Source organism: Protopterus annectens, chromosome 11.part0, assembly GCF_019279795.1.
Source record: "Protopterus annectens isolate FY-2018-M chromosome 11.part0, PAN1.0, whole genome shotgun sequence".
NCBI lineage: Eukaryota > Metazoa > Chordata > Ceratodontiformes > Protopteridae > Protopterus > Protopterus annectens.
Window position 1 is genome coordinate 1,482,970,874 of NC_056745.1, and position 27,771 is coordinate 1,482,998,644.

At 44.3% G+C, this 27,771-nt stretch overlaps 1 protein-coding gene across 1 annotated transcript in view; it reads left to right on the plus strand.

Moving 5' to 3' along the window:
* LOC122815927 (angiopoietin-related protein 5-like) overlaps nt 1-27,771 on the plus strand; it is a 597,255-nt gene that overhangs the window by 170,993 nt on the left and 398,491 nt on the right. The window contains exon 4 of the mRNA XM_044088792.1: nt 2,958-3,049. Coding sequence (XP_043944727.1) covers nt 2,958-3,049 — 92 coding nt within the window. The remainder of the gene's footprint in view (nt 1-2,957; nt 3,050-27,771) is intronic.

Below are 27,771 nucleotides of genomic sequence, written 5' to 3' on the forward strand. Positions count from 1 at the left end.
GAGTTTTTTGACAATGATTTTTAAGGAAGGAGCAGCAGCTGCCACAGTTCGGGTTCAGCTAGCCGCCATATCTAATTTCCACCTTGAATTGGATGGGTTAAATATTATGGCCCATAAGTTATCTAAGGTTTTTCTCAAAGGTGTCTTTCACATGAGGCCTCCTGTCAAAACCACTTATTCTCCCTGGAATCTGAATTTTATTCTGTCTCAGATAATTCCCCCCCCCCCCCCTTCGAATCAGCATCATCTTGTGATCTCAAATATTTGTCCTGGAAAACTATTTTTCTGGTGGCCATTACTTCTGCCCGCAGAGTGTCAGAACTTCAAGCATTATCTCGGACCTCCTTATATGATTTTCCATGCTGATGGAGTATCTCTCAGAACAAACACCTTTTTGCCTAAAGTCTGTTCGGAGTCTAATATCAATCAGGTCATTGAGTTGCCAGTCTTTTTCCCCAACCATTCCAACAAATTAGAATACATGCTGCACAAACTTGACATGCATAGACAGCTCAGATTTTATCGTGATAGAACAAAGGATATTAGAAAATCAGATCAACTTTTTGTATCCTTTTCTGAGGCCAGAAAAGGTAGACCAGTGGCCAAAACAACCCCTTCAAAATGGCTATCGGATTGTATCTCATTTGTTCATGCAACTGCTAACATACCTTTGCCACACAAAGTAAAGGCTCATTCAACCAGAGCCGTTTCTACGTCTTCTGCTTTTCAAGCTAAATTGCCCCTTGATAGCATTTGTGCTGCAGCCACTTGGTCTAAGCCTCATACCTTTATCACTCATTACAAAGTGGATAAGGCTTCCAGCGACCAGTCTTCTTTTGGTTCTACGGTCCTGAAAAATACACTCCCGTGAGCCACCCAGGATTGAGTGTGCTAGGGACGCTACCCATCAGTGAGAATAAATGGCGAGATTTAACAACTTCACATAAAGAAGTTATGTGCTCACCATAACGTTCCATGCAAGTTGTTTATCTCGCCTTTATTCTGACATCCCTCCCTCCATCCCCCTCCTGGCTGACAGTTGACCTAGAGGCTAATATCATCCTGGTTATTCAATACTTCTTCCTTCTTGGAGTGCACCCCTTACAGGTGTGTGTGTGTGTGTGTGTGTGTGTGTGTGTGTGTGTGTGTGTGTGTGGCATACAAGATCTGAGGTAATTCCAGCAGTGCATCATGGGATAAGGGGCTTGTTCTTGAGCTGCTGGCAAACCTTGAGCTTTGTTATCAGTCGTGTTGGAGCCGAGGATCGGCTCCGAACCCATCAGTGAGAATAAAGGTGAGATAAACAACTCACATGGAACGTTATGGTGAGTACATAACTTCTTTTTTTCCACTTTAGCATTTGTATGACTGAAAAACTGTATCCCATCTTTCATTGTCTAGACGTGGTACTACTAAAACTTTGAATATGGTTACCAAGCTTCCAATTTCTTAATTTCCCCTCCCCTGAAGTACTTTCATTGCCTCCAAAAAATCCATTAGTAAGTTATTTGATTGTACTTATCAACCAGGTGTGTCATTTCTCCAGTTAGTGTTTGCTTTTAACAAAGCCTAAACTTGCTGCACCAAAAGGCAGCACCATCACTTCACCCATCTGTATCCAGCGCTTTTTCCCCAAGCCATCTTCCCTTTCTTTTTTGCCCCATAATTCTCTCACTTTATTGTACCCATTCCACACTTCCTTCCCAGGAAGGCACCTTCCAGCTGTTACGTTTTAGTGCTTTCCCTTTAGAGGCTTATGGCATCATCTTCCAGGTTCTTCATTTCTGTTCCTCTTCATGTCATGTGCTACAAGTCTAGTAGAAGTTGTAGCTGTGATTTAATGACAGTAGTGGGCCTGGAGTGGCTTCATAGAGGGTCAGTGTGGCAAAGAACTTTTTTAGTGTCCTGATAGGCTGATGTCTCCAGACTTTGGTATACTCGAGACTCATTAAATGAAATGTATTGAACTCTGTATATTACCAAGTGTAACACTTGTGGAGTTTCATTCATCATGACCCAGCTACCATTAAAAACCAATCGGTGAGCAGTATGCTTTCCATTTCTCCTTGAATAACTGTTTTGCAGTTGAAACTTGAGTTGGACCTACAGTTTTAATCAGAATTACTATAACAACCATGTGGGATCAACACATTTGCCAGAAACTTCATTTTATCTTGCAGTAATGTAGGACCAGTGGTTGTGATGAGTATAGTTTTCCTTGGTCCTTAGTCTTGGTATCCATACTGTTACCCCTCAGGGCTGAAGCCGCTGTTTTCCTTGGTCCTTAGTCTTAGTATCCATACTGTTGCCCCTCAGGGCTGAAGCCGCTGTTTTCCTTGGTCCTTAGTCTTAGTATCCATACTGTTGCCCCTCGGGGCTGAAGACGCTGTTTGGCTTGGTCCTTAGTGTTAGTATCCCTACTGTTACCCCTCGGGGCTGAAGCCGCTGTTCGGCTGGTGTGGTGTGGGAAGTAACAGGCATCACACATGCTGTCCCACACAGCAGGGGACTTTGTATGCCCTGAGACTACGGACATCCTGCATGTGGAGTGTCAGTCAGTCAACTCCAAACTCTCCCTTCTCTGTTAACTGTAACTAATCTGTGTATGGTTATGGCACTCTTCCCATTACAGGCGACATGTCAGTTTAGTGGCAGAAACTCAACCCTCCCAGTGGGTGAGCCAACAAAAAGCTGCATTTTCTGCCACCTTAATATTCTACTCTAGTGCCTAATCTGCCAGTAGAAGCCACGTCATCTGGTTCCCACCTCAGTATGCCATGGAGCTGGATTTTGTTAGGCTGATACTGAAGTAACCAAGGTAAATTTAGATAGGACATAAAGACTGAGATTTCATTTGCAATAGCAAGTGACTATTGGGATAACATGTCTTACTGTTAGAAAAATGAGTGCTTCCTCATAATTCACTGCATATTTAATACATTATCTTTTTTATTAAGGAACTGACTGTACACAGATCAGACTAACAAAGCCAGACGCAGAAAGTGGCATCTACTGGATACAGCCAGCAGCAGTATCAAAGCCTTTTAAGGTAAGTGAGGATGTTGATTTACTTATTTTACAGCTTTTTCTTTGTAGAGTGTTACATGAAATGAACTGGGGAATCCATTAGTCTTGTGAATGGTCTGATCTTCAGGCAGTGTTTAATGAAGGGGGTGGCAGAACCATGGCCGTGAAGAATGGTGTAACCTTCAGCAGTACAAATGATTTCCTTTATTTTACTCTCTGCATTCATAACACACAGCTAAAATCGCTTCCAAGATCCTGGGACTTTCCCAAACTGTGGCTGCCACTCCCACCAGCCACTAACTGGTTGTTTGAACTACATATTCTCATACCTCAAGGGCTGTGGATAACAAGTAGATTGCAAGTGGGTATTGGATTACACTTTTCAAGCCGCATGTATCCAGTTTGTGCTCTGACACAAGTAGAAGAAACAGTTGCAAAAATGTGTCAAGTTTCTGTGCAGTGGGTGAGTGCATGATTTATGTTTGATTTGCTGTGGCTTTGCATAACATGTCGGACTACAACTCTGAAGAAAGTGGAGAAAGAAACCAGCAGAATCCTTCTCAGATGTTAAAACCTCACATTGCCTATCCTTGTGTGTTTTTAATTAGGTTTAACTTAAACTAGCTGTCAAGGTTGCCACTGTTCCTGCCTGTATGGTACCTCAAAAAGCAATTTTTGTCCCAGTTAACTAGCCCTTTTTTCCTAATTATTTTGTCTTTTGGGTGTTTTGTCAAGTAAGTGGCCTAAGATGGCTCCACACTGATTTCTCAGCTGCCCCAAGCGTGAAAAAAGAAATGGAGATAAGAGTTTGTAATTCAGTCGCTGGCTAGTAAGCACACTGCCTGGACGTCAGCAACGAAGAAACTTGGAGGGTCTGAATGAAAATAAACTACAAATGGCTAGGAGAAAACACTGACTTGCATTTCTTCAGCAAAAAGCAGTTCAAGCCCCAGCTTCAGTAGAAGAGATAGCTTCCAGTAATTTAGAGGAAAAAATAAAATGTGCTCAGAGCTGATTAAAATAAATGAAACATTGAAGGAGCATATCAATGCAAACAACAAAAGGTTGGAAAAAATGAAAGAAGCTTTAAACAGCCGTTCAGATGAACGGAGTACTGCAAAAATCAGAGGTTGAAATGAAAAAAAAGGCTGCCTGAATAGGAGACTATAAAGAACAGCAGTTTCAAAAAATGGTAGGACAAAGCATGCAGCGTACCTGAGAATGTCTGCTGTACCAGAGAAAGTAGAAGGGACAGACTATATATTTTATGAAAGCAAAAATAAGCAACTAAACTGGTATTCCGCAGCAGGATTTAACTGTAAGGACATATTGTATGTATGCTTCAAACTTGGCCATGATTAAGCAGCCAATACCTGTATTAGTAAATATGCAGTGTAGCGTTCTCGCCTCACAGCAAGAGTTTCTTGCGTTAGATTCTCTGCTGGAGCGCCTTCTGTGTGGAGTCTGCATCTCCTCCCCACGGTTGAGTAGCATTCGAAAGACATGCGTGAGTGGGCATGCCTCTGTTGAAGGTTGGGTGTCGAGCTGGCACCTTGGTACCATAAAAATCTACTGCCAATCATTAGCGGACCAGAGTACCGCTGTGGCAACCCCTAACCGAGAAAAGCCGAAAGAAAAACAACCAGCAGAAAGATGATCCTGACAAAACGGTGTTAGAAGGGCAAAGTATTAAAAAAAAAAAAAAAGTGGAAATTATTATTCAATGTACTTCAGGTAAAAGATGAGCAAATTTATCTGAGCAGTGAGAGAATGACAAGAGACCAGTGCAAGATTCAAGTTGCTGTTTTTAGCTGACTTCAGAATCCTTTTTTTCTGGAGGATCAAATACATGATTTGAAGCAGAGCAGGCTAAGGAGAAAATTACAAATGTCTGTCGCGCAAAAAAGTGAGCCATCCAATGGAAGGGACTCTGCTTCTCATTCTTCTGATAATAAAGCTCGTAGAGAGATTTTGCCACTGAAGCATTTTCCAATGTTAGAAAGGAAAATGCTTGAGAAATAAGCACAGGAGTTTAGTAGAAGAATCAGAAGTACCTCTGAATTGGAGTCTGTGGTTGGGAGATGGTAGATGAACAGGAGGAAGACCAGGAACACTGAAATTGATGCTTTCATCAATCACATTTGTGAAATATGGCTTTACAAGAAAAATGTGGCTGAGAAAGATTTTTAACTTTTGTTGACTTTGTTAAACTTGTTTGTGGACTGAAAAACATACCCCACTTCATGTCATTAACATTTGGAAGGACAGTAAAGTAACTAAGTGAAACCTTTTTTATTTGCATAAAACACTTCATGATACAAAGCAAAAACAAGCAACACTAGATGAATGCTCTGCCCTGAATAAAGAGAAATGCAATAATCCACAAAAGGGCAGCACAAAACTATGCCAAAGCCAGGTTAAAACGTTTTATTGTTAAAAACAAAAAAACAAACAAAAAAAAGCACGCAAGTGTTTTCACAGTTCAAGTACTGCTTCCTCAGATGTTTGCACAACAAATCTTCCCTTGTGTAGCAGAGAACACCACTCCTCAAAGTGATAATATCAATTAAAGATTCATGCTCTTAAGTATAATAAGACACACTAATGTCAAAACCTATATAAACAGCCTTATGAAATATAAATAGTACCAAAAAATATAAAAATAACAGTTATAACATTACATTCCTGAAAGGCTGATAAATGCATACAAATATGTATTACGGATGACATAACAAACAGGATCCATATAAATATGCATCTAGAAACTGCTGGGCTCTAGAGGAACATTATCATTCAGGTCCTTACCACTGTCATAGGTTCATAGGTATGTACTAGGCTAATGGCCCCAGGGCCTTTACAATTACAAGCCTAGCCCATAAAATGCCCGAGCATTGTGCCGCCCGTCATTACTTCCCAGTGCCTCTATCAAGTAGAGCCACTGGAGTGATCTGTCTTCTCTCAGCTGCACTAGTCATCTCATCTCATTGGTTTCTGTCTTATTCTTTGTCTCCTGATATAAATTTCAGCGGCCCTGGGGCCTTTACAAGCCTAGCCCATAGAAGTGCCCTAGCATTGTGCCGCCCATTGTTAGTTCCCAGTGCCTGTATCAAGTAGAGCCACTGGAGTGATTTGTCTGCTCTCAGCTGCACTAGCCATCTCATCTCATTGGTTTCCGTCTTATTCTTTATGTATCCTGATATAAATTGCAGCATATGTAGTAAGATTTGTGCAGTATGTAGTCAGGGGTATCTAAAAAGCATGTTTAAGTTAATATGCTGTAATCTTGGGCTGCTAGAATGGGGTGTAAATGTGCACTGATTATAGTATATGAAGAGCTGAGATGTGTTTTTTTTTTTTCTTTTTATGTAGGTGAATGTCTTGATTGGCTTAATTTTAAAAACAAGTTTTCAGTTTAAACGTGGGCTTTTAACAATACGAGAATGCTGTGAATGCAGTGATATTTTCCTTTAAATGTTCACTGAGTTGAAGTCTGCAGCTGAGGGCAGTTATATATTTAAGTTTCCGTGGAGACAAGCTGACTAAAGGTGTAGGCAGTAAATCAGGCTGGGCATTGTTTGTCCCTTTTAATTTTATATTTACCTCAGCAGAGTTAAGCAGCTCAGTAAAAAAAATAGTTTGAAATTTAGCAGCTTTACTGGTATCTAAACACTTCAGTGCACATACTAGAACAGTGTATAATGTAGTTATATTTAAAGATAGCCAGTGCACTTTTTCCATAAGGCTAAAAGTTAAGTTTTCTGATGGCATACAAATTCTTTACATCTGGGAGGGGAATAGGACAGATTACAATTAGTGTCGATAGGCGCACAAGCTGTAACATGTGCCTTGCCGTGGATAACCTTAATTTTAGGTTAGGTGTAATGCCTGTGGGTGCTTGTGTATTTGGAGCAGTTGTTCCTATCAGAAGGGTTAGTCTTCATTGTTTGATGTACATAGTTTTAAGTTAATAGATTAGTGGGGTATTTTGGGTTTTTTGTTTTTTGAGGGTTTTCATTAAACTGTAGATAAGGCAGCCCCTGCAAGTATGGCAACTGCACGGCTCCAAAAAGACCTGATAGCAATACAAAACAAAGGGAGCCAGCAGACTGTAGCATTAAATATTTATTCCAAAACTAGCTGAAAAGCATAGTTTAAAAATGGAGACAAAATAGACCGGTTTCAGCTGTAAGAATTACAAAGCATTCTTCAGTGCGGTTAAGACATGAAAACCTGTTTTCCTTTTTATATAGCCACTAGGTGAGGCTCTAATTTAGTGAATTAACATTTCCAATTATAGGTACTCGTGTACTGGTGAGAACAAACCTCCCAGTTTGATAAGCCATTTCTTTTCTTTACTATTTGAAATCTGATGCCAACCTGCTTTGTTTGTCTTTTAACCAATAATTCTGTCTTATCACAGTAAAGTTAAAGGATGCATTCTTGTGTACCCCAGTATGCTTATATAAAGCATTCGTAAGCTTCTTGTGCCTGATGTCACTATAATGTTCAGAGATTCTGAATTTAAGTGGTCTGGATATTTGTCCAACATAAACTGCAAAACCAGTAAAAGTAGCCAAATAGATCACCCAGTCCATCTGACAATTGGCAAAAAAGAAAATATCAAATACTTGGCCAGTATTTTTGCTACTGAACTGGCATGTTTTCATTACTGTTCTGCAGTGCGTACAATGGCCACAGGGAAAACCATCACTTGAGTTGGTCCCACATGAGAGTTGTTTGTATGGAATCACCCTTACATCTGCATCCATGTTTGTAAGGATGACTTAGAAATGGCCCAAGTTCTTACCTCTCCTAAAAGAATTATGTCTATAGTCCAAAAAATCAGTTTAGCATCTGCCAAGAGGATGTTCCAATGTCTATGAACACTATTAAGTTAGGACGTTAGTATTCCTTCCATAGGTAGTGACTAGTCAGATGGTGGAATCCTTGTCCCTATATCTCAAAAGGTCCTGATTGGCCACCCAATGTCTGGCCCTATAGATATTCCCCATTTTGTAGCGTCTGTTCCTGAATCTGATGGTTAGATCTTCCTAATAAACCTTGTAAGTGATATCATTAGAGCATATTAGTTTCATACGCCAACATTGTAATTTTGGAATGTTTCTGCATATATGTGGGGGGGGGGGGTGAAAGCAGGTAGCATGGAGAAGAGAGTTAGTTATATTGGGGGTATTTATGATGCACTTTGATGCCAATATATTGTCACTGTTCCTAGTTACTAAGACATCCAAGAAGGTAATCCTGTCGTTATAATTGACTAAATTGTATACCCCATTTGTTATTTAAATATCCAACAATCTCCATACTAACCAGCAGTCATCCAGGTATCTTCTCCAAATATAGATCTCATCTAGATAGAGATTGTGTGTTGCCATAGATGAGCTGCTTCTCCATACTAACAAGCAGTCAACCAGGTATCGTGTCCAAATATCGATCTCATCTAGAGATTGTGTGTTGCCCTAGATGAGCTGCTTCTCAATGTGGGCGATGAATAAGTCAGCATATATGGGAGCAAACGAGGCTACCATAGCCGTGCCTTGTATTTGTAAATGGCATTTGTTCTGGTAGTAAAACACGTTCTTGGTTAGAACGTGTTCAGCAAGGCAAATTATTGAAGCCGGGTTGGTACAATTTTGACTTTTATAACCAGTACTCTGATGCTTCCAGGCCTGCCCAGTGAAGAATGTTGGTGTACAGTGCAGAAATATCTAGGGTGCAGAGTAACCACCCCGGCTCAAGCTGCATCTCAGAAATTACTTTAAAGAATTCCATGGTGTCTTGGATATGGGCCCAAACCCATTTCAAAAGTCTAGTTAAATGTGACATAGGTTCGAATGGAGATGACCGACAACTGTAAGTATTCTAAAAACTAAACAAACATGAGAATGGAGATTTTTTGCCAATAGTGATGACTGCATTTAGGGGTACAGGGGATAAGCAAGAGGGGGCTGGAATTTATTGGAGAAATCTGGCAAAGGTACCAAGTTAATTGGAAGCAAATAACTAGATAGGGAGAGGTAATAGAATGAGAAGAGGCCAAACTGACATTTGGACTATAGGACAAGATACTACCGTATTTGGGATTAATAGGGTGAGGGGGATATGAAGCGAAATATGTACTATGGTAGAGTCCTTAGTTGAATCTAAAATGGAAGTTGCTGTTAAAGGATTAATTTGTAGGGTGTATAAAATATTAAATGAGTACTATAGGATTCAGAGGAGGTTGGATAAGATTATGAGATTGGATAAGCAATTCACAAGGTGATAACAGATTTATGGCTCCCAAGTATGCAACAAACATGTAGAAGGATTTTTTGCTTTGAAGTATTTATGTAGGTATTTTTATAACCCAAGCAGAATACAAAAGAATATTTCCTTGGGTAAATGGCAAATGTTGGAGGTGTGGTGGGGAAGAATGAATTAACTGGAAACCTAATATAACAGGGGTCCAGAGAAATATTGTGGGAAGATATATCCAGGGCACTTGTTATGGCTAGGCTTGTGTAGGCCTTAGGGCCGATAGCCTAGTACCAACCTATGAATCTATATGCTTTGGGGTTGTAATGTTGCAGGTTTTAAAAAATCCGAATTATCAGGTGAGCAAATAGGTGTAACTTGGGAAATGATTCTTCTGTGCTGGGACACAGGATTTGAATTGCGTAGACATATTAAGGCCTGTTAAGTTTAAACGTTCTTCATGTTTCACTGTTGCAGTCATCACCTGTGGGTTATCCCTGCTGTGGTAGCCCTCGGCCAGCCCCAATACCAGAGTCAATGTTTTTCTGTGTCAGCTGCAGTTGCCTGTAGTCTGACATCAAGTAATCAGTTCTGTAAAGCAAGGCAGCAGACTCCATTACATCAGTCTTTCTTGCCATGGAGCCCATAGCAGAAGCAGTTCGCAAGGGTGCCAGTCGGTCACTACCAGAGTGTGAATTTCAGCTAAGTGTCTAAAGCTAAGTACCCCATTGGGGACTCTCTTTCTTGCACTAACCGATGTCTGAAAAAGTTAACAATTGTCTCGCCTGTGGAAAGCAGATCCCACACCGAGACTTCCATTCTTACTGCGTCACTTGTTTAGGCCCAGACCATGATGTCCCCCGTTGCCGGTTCTGTGCCCTCTTTAACGTGGGAACCATTCGCCATAGAGCTCTAATTGTAGACTGGTATTTTTGTCTTCAGTCTTTGCATTCTGAAATGGTGTCAGTCAGCCAACAATCCGTGGACATTCTGAAAAACTGCAGAGATAGACAGACCACACAAGGCTAAGCCTTCTGACAACTCTACCGTTAAGCAGGTCGTCAGTTGTCTGGAATTCAGTGAGGCACTTTCGCAGCCCCAGATGCCCAATTTGATATCTACGCAGGCCTCTACAGAGCCCCTTTCAGAGTCTGGTATGCCGCATAAATCTTTAGTCTTCTGAGCCTTTGGCTGTCTACCTTAGTTGAGTCAGGAGCCGCAATCAGGCACCAGCTTCCGAGGAGGCCGCCTGCACTACCGAATCTAGGCAAAAAACATCTTCTCATCAGACTACAGTTTCTCTCAGATCAACTGATACTCTTAGGCCTAGAAGCCAGGCCACTCTTAGAAAATCTGCCTCTAGCCACCATCTTGCTCCTGCTCCACCACCCCAAGAACAAATGCTTAAAATGGTGGAGACTCTCATCTCCCTTATCAGGGATAGTCAGGCCACAACTCCTAAAAGGAAAAGACACCCTTCTCCAGAAATTGACAGAACAGGATTCTGAGGAATCTGACTATTCAGATTTTGAAGAGGAACAACCTCTGACTGCTTGAGGATTCAGGTGCAAAAGAATACATCCCTTCTGCCTCCCCAACAGAAGACCTTTCCTTTGGGGAAACCCTTCATACCCTCACCCTCGGGGAACATTTCCAATGGGAATCTCAGGATTTCACCCAGTCTAAGAAAAGACTTGGAGAATTTCTGGGCTTGCTCCAGCACAGACCCCTGGTCATCCCCCTATTTTAGAAGTGGTGGATGTTTTCCACTAATCCAGTTTAGCCCCTGATGCCCTCCACCTGCTCCCAGTAAACCTGACCGGTATTAGAGTACCGGATTCTCACAAATATCTGTACAGAAGTCCTGCTGCAGACCCAGAGGTCATTACACAGGGACCTAAAGGAGCTAAGACTAGTTCTGCCAAGAATCCTATTCTTTCTGACAAGGATTCAAGAGCTCTGGACAGATGGGGTAAAAAAGTATACATCTCTGCAACCTTTGCTGTCAGAGCACTCAACTGTCAGTTCCATATGTAAAAATATCAATACACTTTGGAAGTATTAAAACAAAAGATTTCAACATTTCCTGACTGTGCCAATTCGAAAAAAAAATAGCAGATTTACTACACTGTACTTGTCAAGTAGCCAAACACTATTTACACTGTGGATATAACACCCTAGAAGCTTCTAGCATGGCAGCAGTGTCAGGATCTGTCATTAGGAGGTGTGCATGGTTGAAGGAACAGTCTCTCCCTGATCATGTCAAGTCTAAACTAATTGATGCACCCCTGAATAAGATCCGCTTGTTTGGAGAAAAAGCAGAAGAGATGCTTAAAAAGATGGAAGACAAAGCAAAATCTATTCAAACAGTAAAGTATTTCTTTCAGGTTCATCCTCCCAGGTTCAGCAGGAACTTTCCTTCTAAGCACTGGTCCTTCCTTGCATCTAGCAGACCGGACCAAGGTAAGTCCCGCAGGGACAGACCACCCAGGCTACCTATCCCAGGGGAAGCAGAGAACCAAACAGTGGACTACTTCTATCCCAAAGCCAGGAAGTTCTAAGACACCCTTATATGGCAAAAGCTCCCAATGACTCCCCCCCCCCCCCCCTCTGCCCTCCTTTCACTCACCAGAAACTAGGAGGAAGGCTCTCCCTCTGCAAAGAAAATTTGCTTTCTGTAACAAAGGACCAGTGGGTCTTAAAGATCTTTTTTCAGGGATACAAATTCTCTTTCAACAAACTCCCAATTCCAAGAGGGTACCCAGACTTGCCTCCAAATCCGTGGGCAGAGGCATTGAAACTGGTCCAAACTCCCATATCCCAGGGAGCAGTGGAACCTGTCCCCTTAGATCAAACAGGCAAGGGCTTTTATTCTAGACTTATTTCTTGTTCCCAGAAGAGGGCACTTGGTGCCCCATCCTGGATCTATCTATTCTGAACACCTCCCTGGTATCCCCAGATTCAAAATGCTAAATTTTCAGCAGCTGCTGCCTATGCTGATAAATGCCTGGCTAGTGACCCTAGACCTAAAAGATGCCTACCTCCACATCCCCATAAGGGAATCCTGCAAGAAATTCCTGCACTTCAGAGCAGGCTCACACTTTCAGTTCTCTGCACTGCCCTTTGGCTTATCTACTGCACCCAGAGTATTCACTAAATGCTTAGCCCCAGCTATAGCATTTTGCAGACAGAGAAATATACAGATTTATCCTTATCTGGATGACTGCCTCATTCAGGCAGAGTGCAAAGAAAAGCTGCTCCAGGAATGTCTTTGTCAAAACCCTCAACTTCCCTAGGGTTCACCATAAACGAAAAGAAATCAAAGTAAACACTCTCCAGGAAGATCATTTTGGCCTTCCTATCCCCAGAAAAGCAGAGCTTCCTGCCTCTCTACTTTACCCAGCTGGCTTCCAGAAGTCACCTCACTGCAAAGAGGTTCCTGCAAGCCTTGGGGTACATGGCATCTTGCATCTTTCTAATTCCTCTGGCGAGGCTTCACATGGGGAAACTTCAGTGGTATCTAAAGAACCTTTGGTGTCAGCACTCTCAGCCTGTAGAGACCTCTCTCCCTTTGATTCCATGTATAAGGGCCGAGTTTCTCTGGTGGGCAGGGACCTGTGCCAAGAACAAAGGTCTTCCCTTCATCCTCCGCCCTACCAGCCTCCGACATTGCTTGGGGTGCTCACTTAGCAGGCAGGTGCACCCTTGGTCTTTGGGATACCCAGCACCTTCCTTACACATTAAGCAGAAAGAAATGATGGCAGTACAAAAGGCTCTGACATCCTTCAAACCCCATCTCAGGCTAGGGATTCTCCTTATAAAAGCAGACAACACCATAGTAGTGTGGCATATCAACAAATGGAGAGGGAGCCAATCTTACCCTCTGTGCAGACTAGCCTTGAACCTCTGACAGCCACCTCCATGGGTCTACACCTAATTGCCCATTATCTACCAGGGGTCAACAACACCCTGGCAGACCACGTAAGCAGAAACTTACTGGACCCCCACGAATGGCAGCTCCACAGAAAATAATTCTGCAAGTCCCTCAGGAGTGGAGAACTCCGGAGGTGGATCTCTTTGCTTCGCACCTCAACCACCAGCTGAAAAAATTCTGTCCCAGGGAGTATCACCACCTAGCATGGAAGGTGGATGCCTTGACCTTCCCCTGGAATCCCTCTTTGTGTACACTTTCCCTCCTCTCCCTCTTATTCCTAAGGTACTGACCAGAATAAGGGAGGAGAGATCAAAGGCCATCCTCCTTGCTGCAGATTGGCCCAGACAGCATTGGCACCTCCTTACTACACAACCTGACTTTACATCCCCCCAGGCAGCTTTCCCTGATCTCAGACCTCTTGACCCATGTGTGTGTGTGTCTGTGTGTGTGTGTGTGTGTGGGGGGGGGGGGGGGTACTGCACCCAGACTTGCAGACTCTCAATCTGTCGGCATGGCTAATACTTTAAAAGCAAACTGTTCCTAAACATGATCACAGAGGCCAGAAGGCCCAGCACCAGAATTTCTTGCGCAGGGAAATGAAAAAGATTCTGCTCCTGGAGCCAGTCTAGAGGGGCCAGTACTGCACATCCTTATCTTGGACTACCTAGCAGAGTTGTGGCCTCTCCTTTTTTTATTAAAATCCATGCCTCCGCCATTTCGGTTCATTTAGATTCAAATCAACCCATATTCTCACATCCTTTGATTAAACAATTCCTCAGAGGAGCTTCTAATATCAGACCTCCCAGAAGGCCTCACACGCCAGCCTGGGACCTGAATTATGTTTTAGAAAAACTAACCTTACCTCCATTCAAACCTGTTGCTGCAGCAGAACTGAAATACCTCTACTGGAAGACTGCTTTCCTACTAGCTATCACCTCAGCCAGAAAGGTTTCAGAACTTCAGGCACTCATGGCTGTTGAGCCCTTTATCATGTTACATGCAGACAGGGTCTCCCTGTGGATTAACCCCTCCTTTATGCCCAAGGTGGTATCTGATGTGACCCTCAACCAGGTCATACATCTGCCCATCTTCTTTCCCAACCCTCAACAAGGGGGAAATAATTCTGCACTCACTAGACATGCACAGACAACTCTGATACTAGCTGGATCGGATTAAACCCTTCAGAAAAACAGACCAGCTTCTTCTCAGCTTTGCCCAGGGGTAGAGGGGGGAAGCCCATTTCCAAGCAAACAGTTTCCAAATGGATATCACACTGTATCCATTTCTGCTACAGACTACATGGAAAATAACACCCTAAGTCTATTTGTACCCATTCCACTAGGGCAGCCTCCACGTCCAGAGCATTCCTCAGAGGAGTCCCTGCCAGGGACACCTTGGAAGCTGCCACCTGGACCTCTCTCCATACCTTTACAAAGCATTACCACCTATCTCTTTTCTCCAAGTCTAGGGCAGGGTTTGCCTCTGCAGATGCTCTTCGTGTTTTACTGTTGCAGTCATCACATTTGGGTTATCTGCTTGCAGTAGCCCTCAGTTGGACTGATAAAGTCTTGGGTCCTGCGTCGGCTGCTGTCTCATCTTCCATGACGTCAGCTAGTCAGGGGTATAAAGCATGCAGCCAATGCCATTACATCAGTCTTTCTTGCTGTGCAGTGCCTGAAGCAGAAACCGTTCGCAAGTGCCGGTCGGCCGACTCCTGAAATTTTCATTTTCGAGTTTCAGAACAGACGTCTTCAACTAAAGCGAAGTACCCCGTTGGGGAAAATTTTTCTTCCTCTAAACCGATGTCAGTAAAAGTCAATAATTGTATTTCTTGTAGAAAGCAAATACCTCACAAAGATTTTCATTCGTACTGTATTCCTTGCCTAGGCCCTGACCACAACGTACCTCGCTGTGCCTTATTTAAGCAACATGCTATTCGTCGTTTGTATATTTATGCTTTTAAATATTTTGGTACTCAGTTCAATTATCCAGATATGTCTTCGGTAAGCCATCCGACTACCGACATTCCGAAAAAACGCAGATAAAGCCAGAGATAAGCCGCCTAGGTCCTAAGCTGCCGTCTTCGCTTTTCCTCCTAAGCCAGTCGCCGGTACTCAGTGAGGCGCTTTTGCAGCCCCTGATTCCCGCTACTTCAGATTCGCAGGCTTCTACTAACTCCCATTTGGAGTCCGGTATGCTGCGAGATGCTTCAACTGTGGAACCTGTGGATGTCTCTACCTTGGATGGGTCCAGAGCCGGTGTGCAGGCACCAGCTTCTGAGGGTGTATTCAGGCCTACTGACTTGCATATTAAACCAACACCATCTTCCTCTTCAAGGCCTAAAACTCGAATTATGCCTAGAAAACTGATGCCCACACCGCATGGTCAGGCCTCTATGCCTAAAAAACAAATTATAAGAATGGCTGAAGACCTTATTACTTTAATCAGGGGAAGCCAGCCTTCCCCCTCTAAGAGACGTAGGACTGAATTTGCTTGTGATGCTTCTGACCAGGATTCTGAAATTTCTGTTTCCTCTGACCAGGATTTACCCTTATCTGCCTGTGAGGATTCTGATGCTGAGGACTCTTATTACGTCTGCTTCACCCCCAGAGGATTTCTCTTTTGGTGAAACCCTGCATACTCTTAGGGAGCACTTTTGCTGGGAAAGCCAGGATTACTCTGATTTCTAAAAAGAGGCTTGGGGATTTCTTACTCCTGCCTCAACACAGGCCTTTAGCTATCCCTCCTTTACTAGACCTTGTTGATGGTGCCTTTTGGAATCTAGCTTGGCCCCTGACTTTTTACCTCCTGCTCCCAGTAAACCTGATGGATATTACAGGGTTCCTGACTCTCAAGTTCCTTTTTAAAAACCCTACTGCGGATCCGGAGACCATTTCACAGGGACCCGAGGGCATTAAGGCTACTACTGCCAAAAGTCCTACCCCCTCTGATAGAGACTCCAGGGTGCTGGATAGATGGGTTAAAGTATACACTTCTGCAACTCTGGCCATTAGGGCCTTAAACTGCCAGTTTCATATGTTAAAGTATCAGCAGCATATTATTGGATTGCTTACACAGAAAATGATTCCTGATTGTGCTGAAAATAAGGTTTTACAGGATTTAATGCATTCTGCTGAACAGGTTGGAAAGCATACTTTGCAGTGTGGTTATGATTCACTAGAGGCATCTTGCAGGGCTGCTGTCACTGGGTCTGTACTTAGAAGGCATGCTTGGCTTAAGGAGCAGTCTTTGCCAGATCATGTCAAGCGAGCATCCAGCAAGTTAGCTTTAAGTCAGGACCGCCTGTTTGGCAACAAAGCAGAAGAAGTTCTTAAAAAAGATGGAGGAAAAAAGCTAAATCTACACAAAACTGTTAAGGATTTCCGACAAGTACAGCCTCCAAGATTTAGTAAGCATTGGTCCTCTAAGAATTGATCTTTTCCTGCCTTTTCCGGGCCTTCTCCGTCCAAACCCAGAATCAGCAGAACACCCAGGCTGCAGTCCTAGGGTACACACAGGACTAAGCAGTGGGGGGGGGCTCCCACTTCCAAATCAGGGAGTAGTAAGACTCTCCCCCCCCCCCCCCCCATGGTAAACTGTCTCAATGACTTAACTTTAAAGCTTCCAAGCACTTCTCAACTGACTGCTCCTTTAGGGGAAATATTGCTCTACAGGCAAAAAACTGGGAACTCATTACCCAGGACAAATGGATTTTAAATATAGTTTCCCAAAGATACAGATTTCACTTACACATGTTACCAACGCCAAACGGTTGGCCAGATCTACCCCCAAATCAGTGGGCAGAGGCTCAAAAGCAAGTACTCTCTCTCAAGCATAAAGGCTATTCAAACTGTACCAGAAGAGGAAAAGGGATGAGGTTTCTACTAAAGACTTTTCCTGGTACCCAGAAAAGACAACTCATGGCATCCTATCCAGAAAAGACAACTCATGGCATCCTATCCTGGACCTTTCTATCTTAAACACCTTTTTGGTTATTCCAAAATTCAAGATGCTAACTCTTCAGTCATTTCCTATGCTAGGCAAAAATGCCTGATTGGCAACACTGGATTTAAAGGAAGACTACCTGCACATCCCAATCGGGGAATCTTCAAGAAGATACCTACACTTCAAAGCAGGCTACATGCATTATCAGTTCCCTGCACTGCCCTTTGGCTTATCTACTGCACCCAGGGTATTCAAAGTGCCTAGCTCCAGATATTGCATTTTGCAGGCAAAGAAATGTCCAAATATACCCATACCTGGACGATTGTCTAATTCAGGCAGAAAGCCAGGACATACTTTTGAATCATCTGGCATTTGTACAAAAGGTGCTGACTTGTCTGGGGTACACCATAAACGAAAAGAAATCACATCTGGTGCCCTGTCAACAAATTATATTCCTGGGGAGCAAGCTTGAACACAACTTCCCTGATGGCTTTCCTCACGCCAGAGAAACAAATCCATTTGACAACTTACTGCAAACTAATGGCCACAAAAACCCTGCTATCTGCAAGGCAAATACTGCAAGCCTTGGGGTTCATGGCCTCCTGCATTCTACTAATTCCATATGCAAGACTGCATATGAGGAAACTACAATGGTATCTAAAAAGCCTATGGTGTCAGCATTCTCAGGATCTAGAAGCAATGATTCCTATCATACCTTGCCTACGATTAGAGTTCCTTTGGTGGGCAGAGGCCTGCCACCAAACAAGGGACTACCATTCACTCTACTCCTTGCTGCCCAAACCCTAACAGACTCATCAGACTATGCATGGGGGGGCTCACCTGGCAGGGAAGTGCATTCAGGGCAAATGGAACCCAAATCAAATGCACCTGCATATCAATCCAAAAAGAAATGTTAGCTGCTGTATAGAATGCTCTGACAGCCTTCAAGGACCACATTCTTCCAGGACAATTAATGATGGACTGACAACACCACTGTTATGTGGTACATAAACTAGCAGGAGGGTGCCCATTCTTACCCCCCTCTGCAGACTAGCCATGGCTCAGTGGAATACAGCCTTGAGCTACCAAGTGCATCTACAGGCTCAATTCCTGACAGGAAAACTAAATTCTCTGGCAGACTAACTAGGCAGAAATCTCATGGACCCACATGAGTGGAAACTGGAACCAAAGAATTTCAACATGTTGATAAACAAGTGGTGGAGCCCAGATATAGACCTGTTTGCCTCCCCCCAGAACTACCAATTGGACAAATTCTGCACAAGGACTCCCCACATACAAGTTTGGAAAGTGGATGCTCTGTCCCTCAGCTGGAAAAATCTGTCTGTGCATGCCGTTCCTCCTCTGCCTCTGTCGGTGCATGCCGTTCCTCCTCTGCCTCTGTCGGTGCATGCCGTTCCTCCTCTGCCTCTGTCGGTGCATGCCGTTCCTCCTCTGCCTCTGTCGGTGCATGCCGTTCCTCCTCTGCCTCTGTCGGTGCATGCCGTTCCTCCTCTGCCTCTGTCGGTGCATGCCGTTCCTCCTCTGCCTCTGTCGGTGCATGCCGTTCCTCCTCTGCCTCTGTCAGTGCATGCCGTTCCTCCTCTGCCTCTGTCGGTGCATGCCGTTCCTCCTCTGCCTCTGTCGGTGCATGCCGTTCCTCCTCTGCCTCTGTCGGTGCATGCCGTTCCTCCTCTGCCTCTGTCGGTGCATGCCGTTCCTCCTCTGCCTCTGTCGGTGCATGCCGTTCCTCCTCTGCCTCTGTCGGTGCATGCCGTTCCTCCTCTGCCTCTGTCGGTGCATGCCGTTCCTCCTCTGCCTCTGTCGGTGCATGCCGTTCCTCCTCTGCCTCTGTCGGTGCATGCCGTTCCTCCTCTGCCTCTGTCGGTGCATGCCGTTCCTCCTCTGCCTCTGTCGGTGCATGCCGTTCCTCCTCTGCCTCTGTCGGTGCATGCCGTTCCTCCTCTGCCTCTGTCGGTGCATGCCGTTCCTCCTCTGCCTCTCCTCTCCAAAGTGCTACTAAAGATCAAACGGGACAAACCAAGGATGATACTGATTGCACCAGACTGGCCACACCAACAGTGGTACCCCCTGTTACGCAGTTTGTCACTGCTGGCTCCATGGCACCTGCCTCAGACCCCTACCCTGCTGTCACAGCAGGAGAGCCAGATTCTGCACCCTCTGCTTCAAACCCTGAATCTGGCAGCCTGGCTAATTACCTAAGCTCTGTTACCATCCCTCAGTAAACAAGTGCTGGATGTCATTTTGGAGGCAAGGAGGCCTAGTACTAGAAAATCTTATGCTGAAAAAATGGAAAAGATTCTGTGCCTGGAATCGAAATTCCAGGGATGGGCACAGCAGCGCCCAACTTACCGCAGATTCTTCAATGCTTAACTGAGATGCTTCACTAGGGTCTTTCTTTTTCCTCCATCAAAATTCACACCTCAGCCATTTCAGCTCATTACAACACAGAACTTACCCCTCTTCTCTTATCCACTGCTCAAGCAGTTCCTCAGAGGGGCCAAAAATGTAAGACCACCCAGGAGAGCCCCAACTCCAGCCTGGGACCTTAACTTTGTATTGGAAAAACTCTCTTCCTCCTTTTAAGCCAGCTGCAAGTACAGAGTTAAAATTAATTTCTTGGAAAACAGCCTTCCTTTTAGCAATTACTTCAGCAAGAAGGGTATCTGAATTACAGGCCCTTATGGCAGTGGAGCCTTTCAACATCTTTCATATGGACAGGGTGTCCCTCAGGACCAATCCCTCCATGCCCAAGGTGGTATCCAGTGTGGCCCTTAATCAGTCCATTCATTTGCCAATCTTCCTTTCTAATCCACAGAACAGAGGAACGGGTACTGCACTCCTTAGATGTGCACAGACAACTTAGATTTTACTTGGACAGGACTAAATCTCAAAGGAAATCTGAACTGCTGGTGGCATCTGCTGCAGGGGCAGAGGGGAAGGCTATTTCAAAGCAAACCATTTCTAAATAGATAGGCCATTGCATTCATTTCTGCTATAAGCACCATGGAAAAACCTATCCCACTGGAGATTAGACCCCATTCAACCAGGGCTGCATCTAGCTCTAGCTCTACAGCCTTTCTCAGAGGTGTCCCTACCAGGGACATCCTAGAAGCTGCTACCTGGAGTTCTGTACATACTTTCACCAAGCATTACCATTTACCAATTTTCTCTAAATCCAGTGCTGGCTTTGCCACTGCAGTCTTGGAGGGCCTTAAAGCTGCTCCTAATGCTATCTAAATTCCTCCTCCCGTCCTTAGCTTTGGGAATCTATCCAAATGTGATGACTGCAACAGTGAAACACAAAGAACATAGTACAGTTGTGTACACTTACCATAAATGTATATGTTCGAGTGTATTCACTGTTGCAGTCCAAGTTACCCTCCCTCTAGCCCCCTGACTTCTTTTGGCTATACCTCTGCTCTCCTTAACTATGCTTAAAAGCTTTTTGGCACCTGACATCTGGGGCAAGAAAAACTGATGTAATGGCGTCGGCTGCATGCTTTATACCTCTGACTACCTGACGTCACGGAAGATGAGACAGTAACTGATGCAGGACTTAAGACTTTGATAAGCAGGTCGACTGAGGGCTACTACAAGCAGATAACCCAAATGTGGTGATTGCAACTGTGAATACACTCCCAACATCTACATTTATGGCAAGTGTACACAACTGTACTTTCTGCAGGGCTTGCTGATCCATGCCTAGGGCTCTAACCTATCCTTCCACCCCTCTCCTCAGCTTTGAGAATCCTCCCACAGGTGATGACAGGACATATATTACAGTTGTGTACACTTACCATAAATGTAGACGTTAGAGTGTATTCACTGTTGCAGTTCTGGTTTCCCTCCCTCTATCCCCCTTATCCTCTTTCCCTAGGGGGACATAAGCTTACTACAGTGGCTAGGACCACTTTACCTTATTTTCTTGTGCTTCTGATGGGTTAAGGCAAGAAAAAAATGATGTAATGGCGTCGGCTGCCTTGCTTTATAGCACTGACGACCTGATGTCAGACTACAGGCAACTGCAGCTGATGCAGAAAAACATGGACTCTGGTATTCGGGCCGGCCGAGGGCTACCACAGCAGGGATAACCCACAGGTGATGACTGCAACAGTGAATACACACTGTACTTTCTGGTGGCTGCCAAAAAAAAAGCTTCACTAGAAAATGGAAATGAAGTGTGAACCAACTGTATTTGAAGTATTTAATATTTTAACAAACATGAAAGTACGAAGTGAGATCTTTAGAAAAAGGTAAGAGCAGCTTACTTGGAAACAAATGGAAATTTGTGGGAGCAATACATGCAGAATAATGTTTTGGAGGAGCAATACATGCAGAGTAACGTTTTGGAGGAGCAATACATGCAGAGTAATGTTTTTTGGAGGAGTGAAGTATAAGTGAAGGCAGGAATTGAGCAATTAATGTAGGATTTGTAACGGCCACACAGGTAAACGCACTGTCCAAAGCTAAGAATACAGCATCCATGGGACCAGACGATATCCCGGGCTGTGAACCACAAAATGAACTGGCACCTCATCTAAGTGTCATGTTTAATCATAGCCTCCCCTCTGGCTTCGTGCCCAATGAGTGGCGCACAGCTACAGTTATCCGATTCCACAGGGGGGATCCACCTTGGATCCCAGGAACTATCGTTCCATCAGTCTGACGAGCCTGATCTGCAAAGCCATAGAACGCATTATCATGGAACTTCTAAACAAAGACATTGGCACCCTTCAAACTCCCCACCCAGTTTGGTTTTGTGAGGGGCCAATCTTGTCTCCTCAACCTGATTGACTTCTTCGAATCAGTATCCAGAGCTGTGGGTGAGGGCAAGGCGGTCCACACACAGCCAATCTGGACCTCGCCAAGGCCTTCGACACCACCCCCCACTCTGGAATCGTAGATGAACTTACTAAGCTGGGCATTAATCTCTACATCATTCGATGGATTGCCAACTGGCTTACTGACAGAACCCACACTGTGTAAGTAGCCGACTCAAAATCCAGCTCCAGATAATTGACAAGTGGAGTACCTCAGCGTTCAGTCCTGGGACCGCTTTTGTTTGGCATCTACTTCTCTGAAGTACAGGCAAGCACTAAAGGACTCTAACAAAGTTCGCAGATGACTGCAAACTGGGAGCCATTATTGAATCCTCAAATTATGTGGATATTCTACAAAAGGGCCTTACAGAAACAGATGCTTGGTGCCAGAACCATGGGCTCAAGCTTAATGCCAAGAATTGTGTAGTTATCCCCTTTGGGAAAAAACGTGTACCCATGAATTACCACATGTGGCAGTACACTAAACACCAAAGGTGTGATAAGTGACTTAGGGACACAAGTGGACAGTGGTCTCACCTTTGATAACCACATCGCCACAACAGTCAAATCCTGTGTGGCACACCTAATCATTAAGGGCTTTTAATCCAGAAAAAAGGAGGTCCTTGTCCCACTGGACAGTGGTCTCACCTTTGATAACCACATCGCCACAACAGTCAAATCCGAGGTCCTTGTCCCACTTAACCACATCGCCACAACAGTCAAATCCTGTGTGGCACACCTAATCATTAAGGGCTTTTAATCCAGAAAAAAGGAGGTCCTTGTCCCACTGGACAGTGGTCTCACCTTTGATAACCACATCGCCACAACAGTCAAATCCTGTGTGGCACACCTAATCATTAAGGGCTTTTAATCCAGAAAAAAGGAGGTCCTTGTCCCACTGAACTCCTCCCTCATTAGACCCCTAGAGTAAAACGCCCCGTTTGGTATGTACCTCACAAGACATCTACAACAACTGGAAAGGCCACAGAAATACCTCACTAAAAGAATCACAAGCCTAAAGCAGATGCCTTATGCTGACCGTCTAAAAAAAACTCCAGCTGTAATGTCGCATATTGCCTGCTCAGAGGCAATCTCTGCTTAACATACAAGGACACATCAAACCCAGAGCTGCTGGACGTGCTACACTTAAAGAAATCCCAATCCCTCAGAGCTACATGCTCCAGGGATCTAAACCTGGTCATCACAATGAACAAAACATGCTGGAGGGATAGGTTCCTGACCCAGAGACTCCCCATACTCTGGAATAGACTGCCCATACATGTCAAGCTGAGCGTCTCTTTGGCCCTCTTCAAAAAGCACCTTGACAATTGGACGGGAGATAGGAAATTCACCCCAGGGATCACTTCAATCGCCCTGTTAGACAGGGGACCAGGGAAGTAATAGCCAGGGAATTATGACTTTGCTTGTATAGGCCCTAGGGCCGATAGCCTAGTACCAACCTATGATTGATAATTATACAAAACGAATGTGAACTTGTTGATAAGATTTGTTTTCTCTTCTATACATGTACATTTGCATATGTCTTAAGTGATGGTTCAATAAAGGTGTTATAATAAATGTTACTGCGTTTCTCCATTCCTTGTTCATAGGTTCATATGCAAGTAGTAGGCTAGCTGCTCTTGTGGGCCATTTTAAGTCTAGCCACTTTCTCCTCTGTTGGTTAAATTAACCTAACCCATTTGGTATTAGACTGGCCTTAACCATCCCATGGTAGATAATTATATTATTAACCTTGAGAGAATAACTTGATCATGCCCTAGATAATTTGAGGGGATCCATATGTGAGATAAAGCATTTTGAAGCTGCCTTTGTCCATTGTTAGTACAGGGGGCAGTTATGGGGATACATTTTCTATCACCCATCCGTAGATCCAAGTTGCAGTTGAATATGGACAGAGAAAAGTATTGTGGATGAGGAGTGTGTTCCAGAGCAGCTGTATCCTCTTGAGATATACCTGTCCCTCCAAACTCTTCAGTTGATTTTGCAGAAGAGGTTTAGATCCCTTGGCCAATATTTCATATGCCATTTGACTTGCTGATGTGTATTTGGGCCATCAGTGCTGTGTCAGAGGATGCCTTGTATGCCAGACACAGGGCACCTGTTAGCAGTCTGTAGGACTCTGAATATAGTGGCAGGGCTTTGAGTCTGTCTATATAGGATGTGTGTGTTACAGCTGATGCATTGTGATGCATGTGTCTGAACAGATGCAAGCCAAACAGGGCATTATACTCCATGACTGACCTAACGAGCTGAATAAAGGGGGGCAATGACACCCCTAGATCTAGATGGTCCTTTTGTTTATAAGCTGCACAATGTAGAATATCTTTCAACCAACACGTATCTACTGTTGCAGTAAAGTTTGGGCACTGTCCACAGGTTTCCATATCCCAAACAAATGACGGGCGTATTGTCAATGTGGTAGATGTTCTTCGTATTGATCACTGCTGCAGTAGCCTAAGCTGTTTGGGTTATATCCTGCATAGCATTGTAAAAGCCAGCGAACTTCCAGAGCTTCAGGGTACCTACCATCTGCCCAAACAGTCAGCTTGAGCTGAGCTGACTATATACCAGTTTGGGCTCCAAGCTCTTTAGAGCTCCTCTGCCACCAAAGAGTCCCCTCCAGGTATCAGTGGATTAACACCAGATGCAACACAAAATGTTCAGTGGATTAACAGTTGGCATACGCTGTTCCATTGCTGGACAGATATGTCCCCTTTAAGCTAAGAAGACTGTTATGCAACTTTGCTATTTTTAAAGTGGGAGAGTACTTTTGTATTTTACAGTTTAAAAGGTGATTTATACATTCTAAAACCCTTTTCTCTGTAGAAAAACCGTGTTTAATTACTTTTGGGGCTGGTAATGCATGTTGGGAGTGCTTTTTGCTGTGTTTCTGTTGGAAAAAGTGACTGTTATACTACTTTTGAAAATGTTACTGGCTTATGCCTTAGCTTCCCCAGGAAAGAGTCCTCTGGAATTACTATTTAACTGTAGCCTCCAAACAGGCTTCATGCCTCATGAATGGAGAAAGGCAACAGTCATCCCTCTGCACAAAGGTGGGCCATCTACTGACCCTGGAAACTACAGACCCATAAGTCTCAGTCTTGTATGTAAAGCCATGGAAAGAATTAACATGGAGATTATCAGTATAGATATAGTAAACCTCCAGACACAGGACCCAACCCAGTTTGGTTTCATCAAGGGCAGATCATGCCTCATCAACCTGGTGGACTTTGAGAAGGTCACCATAGGTGTGTACTAGGCTAATTGCCCTGGAGCCTTTACAAGCCTAGCCCGTAGGATTACCCTGGCATCATGCCACCCAACCTTAGTTCCTAGTGCCTCTGCAAAGCAAAGGATGAGGGCAAAATCATTCATGCTGCCTACCTTGACCTGGCCAAGGCATTTGGCACAGTACACCACTCTGGCATTGTTGACAAACTCAAGAGGTTCGGTTCAGACCCATGTCACCCAGTGGATAGCCAGCTGACTCGGACAGGACCCAGAAAGTTAGAATTGGGGAGTCCACCTCTACAAAGAGGCCATTCACAAGTGGAGTCCTGGGATCAGTCCTTGGACTGCTCCCTTTTGGCATTTACTTCTCGGAAGTCATGGCCAATGTCAAGTGGTCTCTGGCTGACTAAATTTACAGATGATTGCAAATTAGGAGTGGTCATTGAATCTCACACTGGCACAAATGCTCTCCAGGAGGGGATGACACAGACAAACAACTGGTGTCAGAGCCATGGACTAAAACTAAATGGCAAGAAATGCATAATAGTATCCTTTGGGAAGTCATTCATCCCTGGTAACTGTCATATTGACAACACAACCCTTAGATGACCCAGTAGTCAGGGACTTTGGGACACAGATAGTAATCTAGCCTTTGATCATGTGTCTACAGTGGTGAGGAAATCATTCTATGTTGTGCAACTTGTAAACAAAGGTGTGGCATCCAAGTACAAGGAAGTCATTGTTCCACTGTATTCTGCAGTCATCAGACCCATCATTGAGTACAATGCCGCCTCTGGTATGTACCTAACCAGGCATATCCAATAACTGGAATCTCCACAGAGGTTCCTCACTAAAAGAATACAGGGTGTGAGTAATGTCCTATGCAGACCACCTCAAGGCTCAATCCCCGTGTTCTGATTCCTACAGGCATTTGAGGGGAGATCTATGCCTGGAATACAGGGCATTGTCAGACCCCACTTTGATGGACCTCCTGCATATCCCACAAAACAAACAGTACCGGAATTACCCATTCTAAAGACTTTAACATTGTCTGAGATATAAATAGGACCTGTTGGAGAGATGGGATATACCCGAGAGACTACCCCGTCTGTGGAACAAGATCCCCATCCATGTGAAGCAGAGTTCCTCCCTAACCCGATTCATGTGCAACTTGGACAGTTGGATGGGAAACCGGAAATTCATCCCTGGTTTGGCACCTATGTCTCTGATGTAAACAGGTAACCTGTAAATGCTTAATCTCCCAGGCCCATGCTTACACCTATCAAGGGTATCAGAACTTGTCAGATTTGAGATGCATGGCTACGCTTAAAAAGGCTCTTGTGGTAGTTAGCCTAGTAAACACCTAGGCACCATTTTTGGCTTGATCATGGCACAAACTACCGGCCTCACAGTCTATTCAAAAAAGTGATAGTTAATGAAGCAGCCTTCTGCCACCACAACAGGCTAGCAGTTTGCCTCTGCCACAGCTGCTTGGCTCTGTGGCCAGAGGTGATTCATCAGACCACTTCAGTTTTTCCCTGGATTGTTCAGGTTTGCCCATACAGCCACTGTGAACTGAGGGTTAGGTGGATGTTTGAGTCCCATCAGTGGGTAAGGGAGAGCGACTTCTGATGGTGTTGGGATAAGGAGCAGGGAAGGTACCCCTGCTTAAACAGAATGTTGTGTCAATCCCTGGGGAAGCTGTTCCCATTAAAAATCCTGTTTTCCCTTTCTTTCCTGTCAAACTGAAAGTAAACATACAGCTTCTCCTGCTCCAGTTTGACTGGGCAGGAATAGTTTGTCTGGCTCAGTGTTTTGTACAGGCTGACCCTCCTTGTCAGGTGGTTTCTGGTAAGAGAAAAAGGGATACCTCTTTTCCTGAAAAGATTCAAGAAATTGAATCTGGAGAAGATTGTGTTGGGAAAGATGAGGTTAGAGCATGTTATCTGAAACAGTCAAATATTCTTTCTCTGACACTATTTTCCAGAATGTGCCAGTGTTTTCAGTGGGACAACATTGAGGTTTCTCTGTTCCTCAGAAAATATGGAGTTACAACTGGAATTCCCAGAATACTCGCCCACCTCCCCAGTTCTGTCAGCACTGGAGGATGTTTGTCGCAGCCTGTGGATGTCCTTCAAGAATGCAACTGCAGTCATAACATATGGGGTTGTCCTGCCTCAGGCAGCCCTCAGTCGGCCGGATTCCAAAGTCTGGGTCCGACGTCGGCTGATGTCTCATTTCTCTGAGTCAGGGCGGCTAGAGTATATAAGCATCAGCCAACGCCATCTTCTTCAGTCTTTCTTGCCGCGCGGTGCCCGAAGCAGAAGCAGTTCGCAAGTGCCGGTTGGTCAGTTTCTGTATTCTTCGAAACCGAAGTCATCAAAAAAGCTAAGTACCCCGTTGGGGACCTTTTCCTGCCTCAGCCGATGTCAGAAATTATTGAAAAAGTAAATAATTGTTTGTCTTGTAGTAAACAAATACCTCATAAGGATTTCCACTCTTACTGCCTCCCTT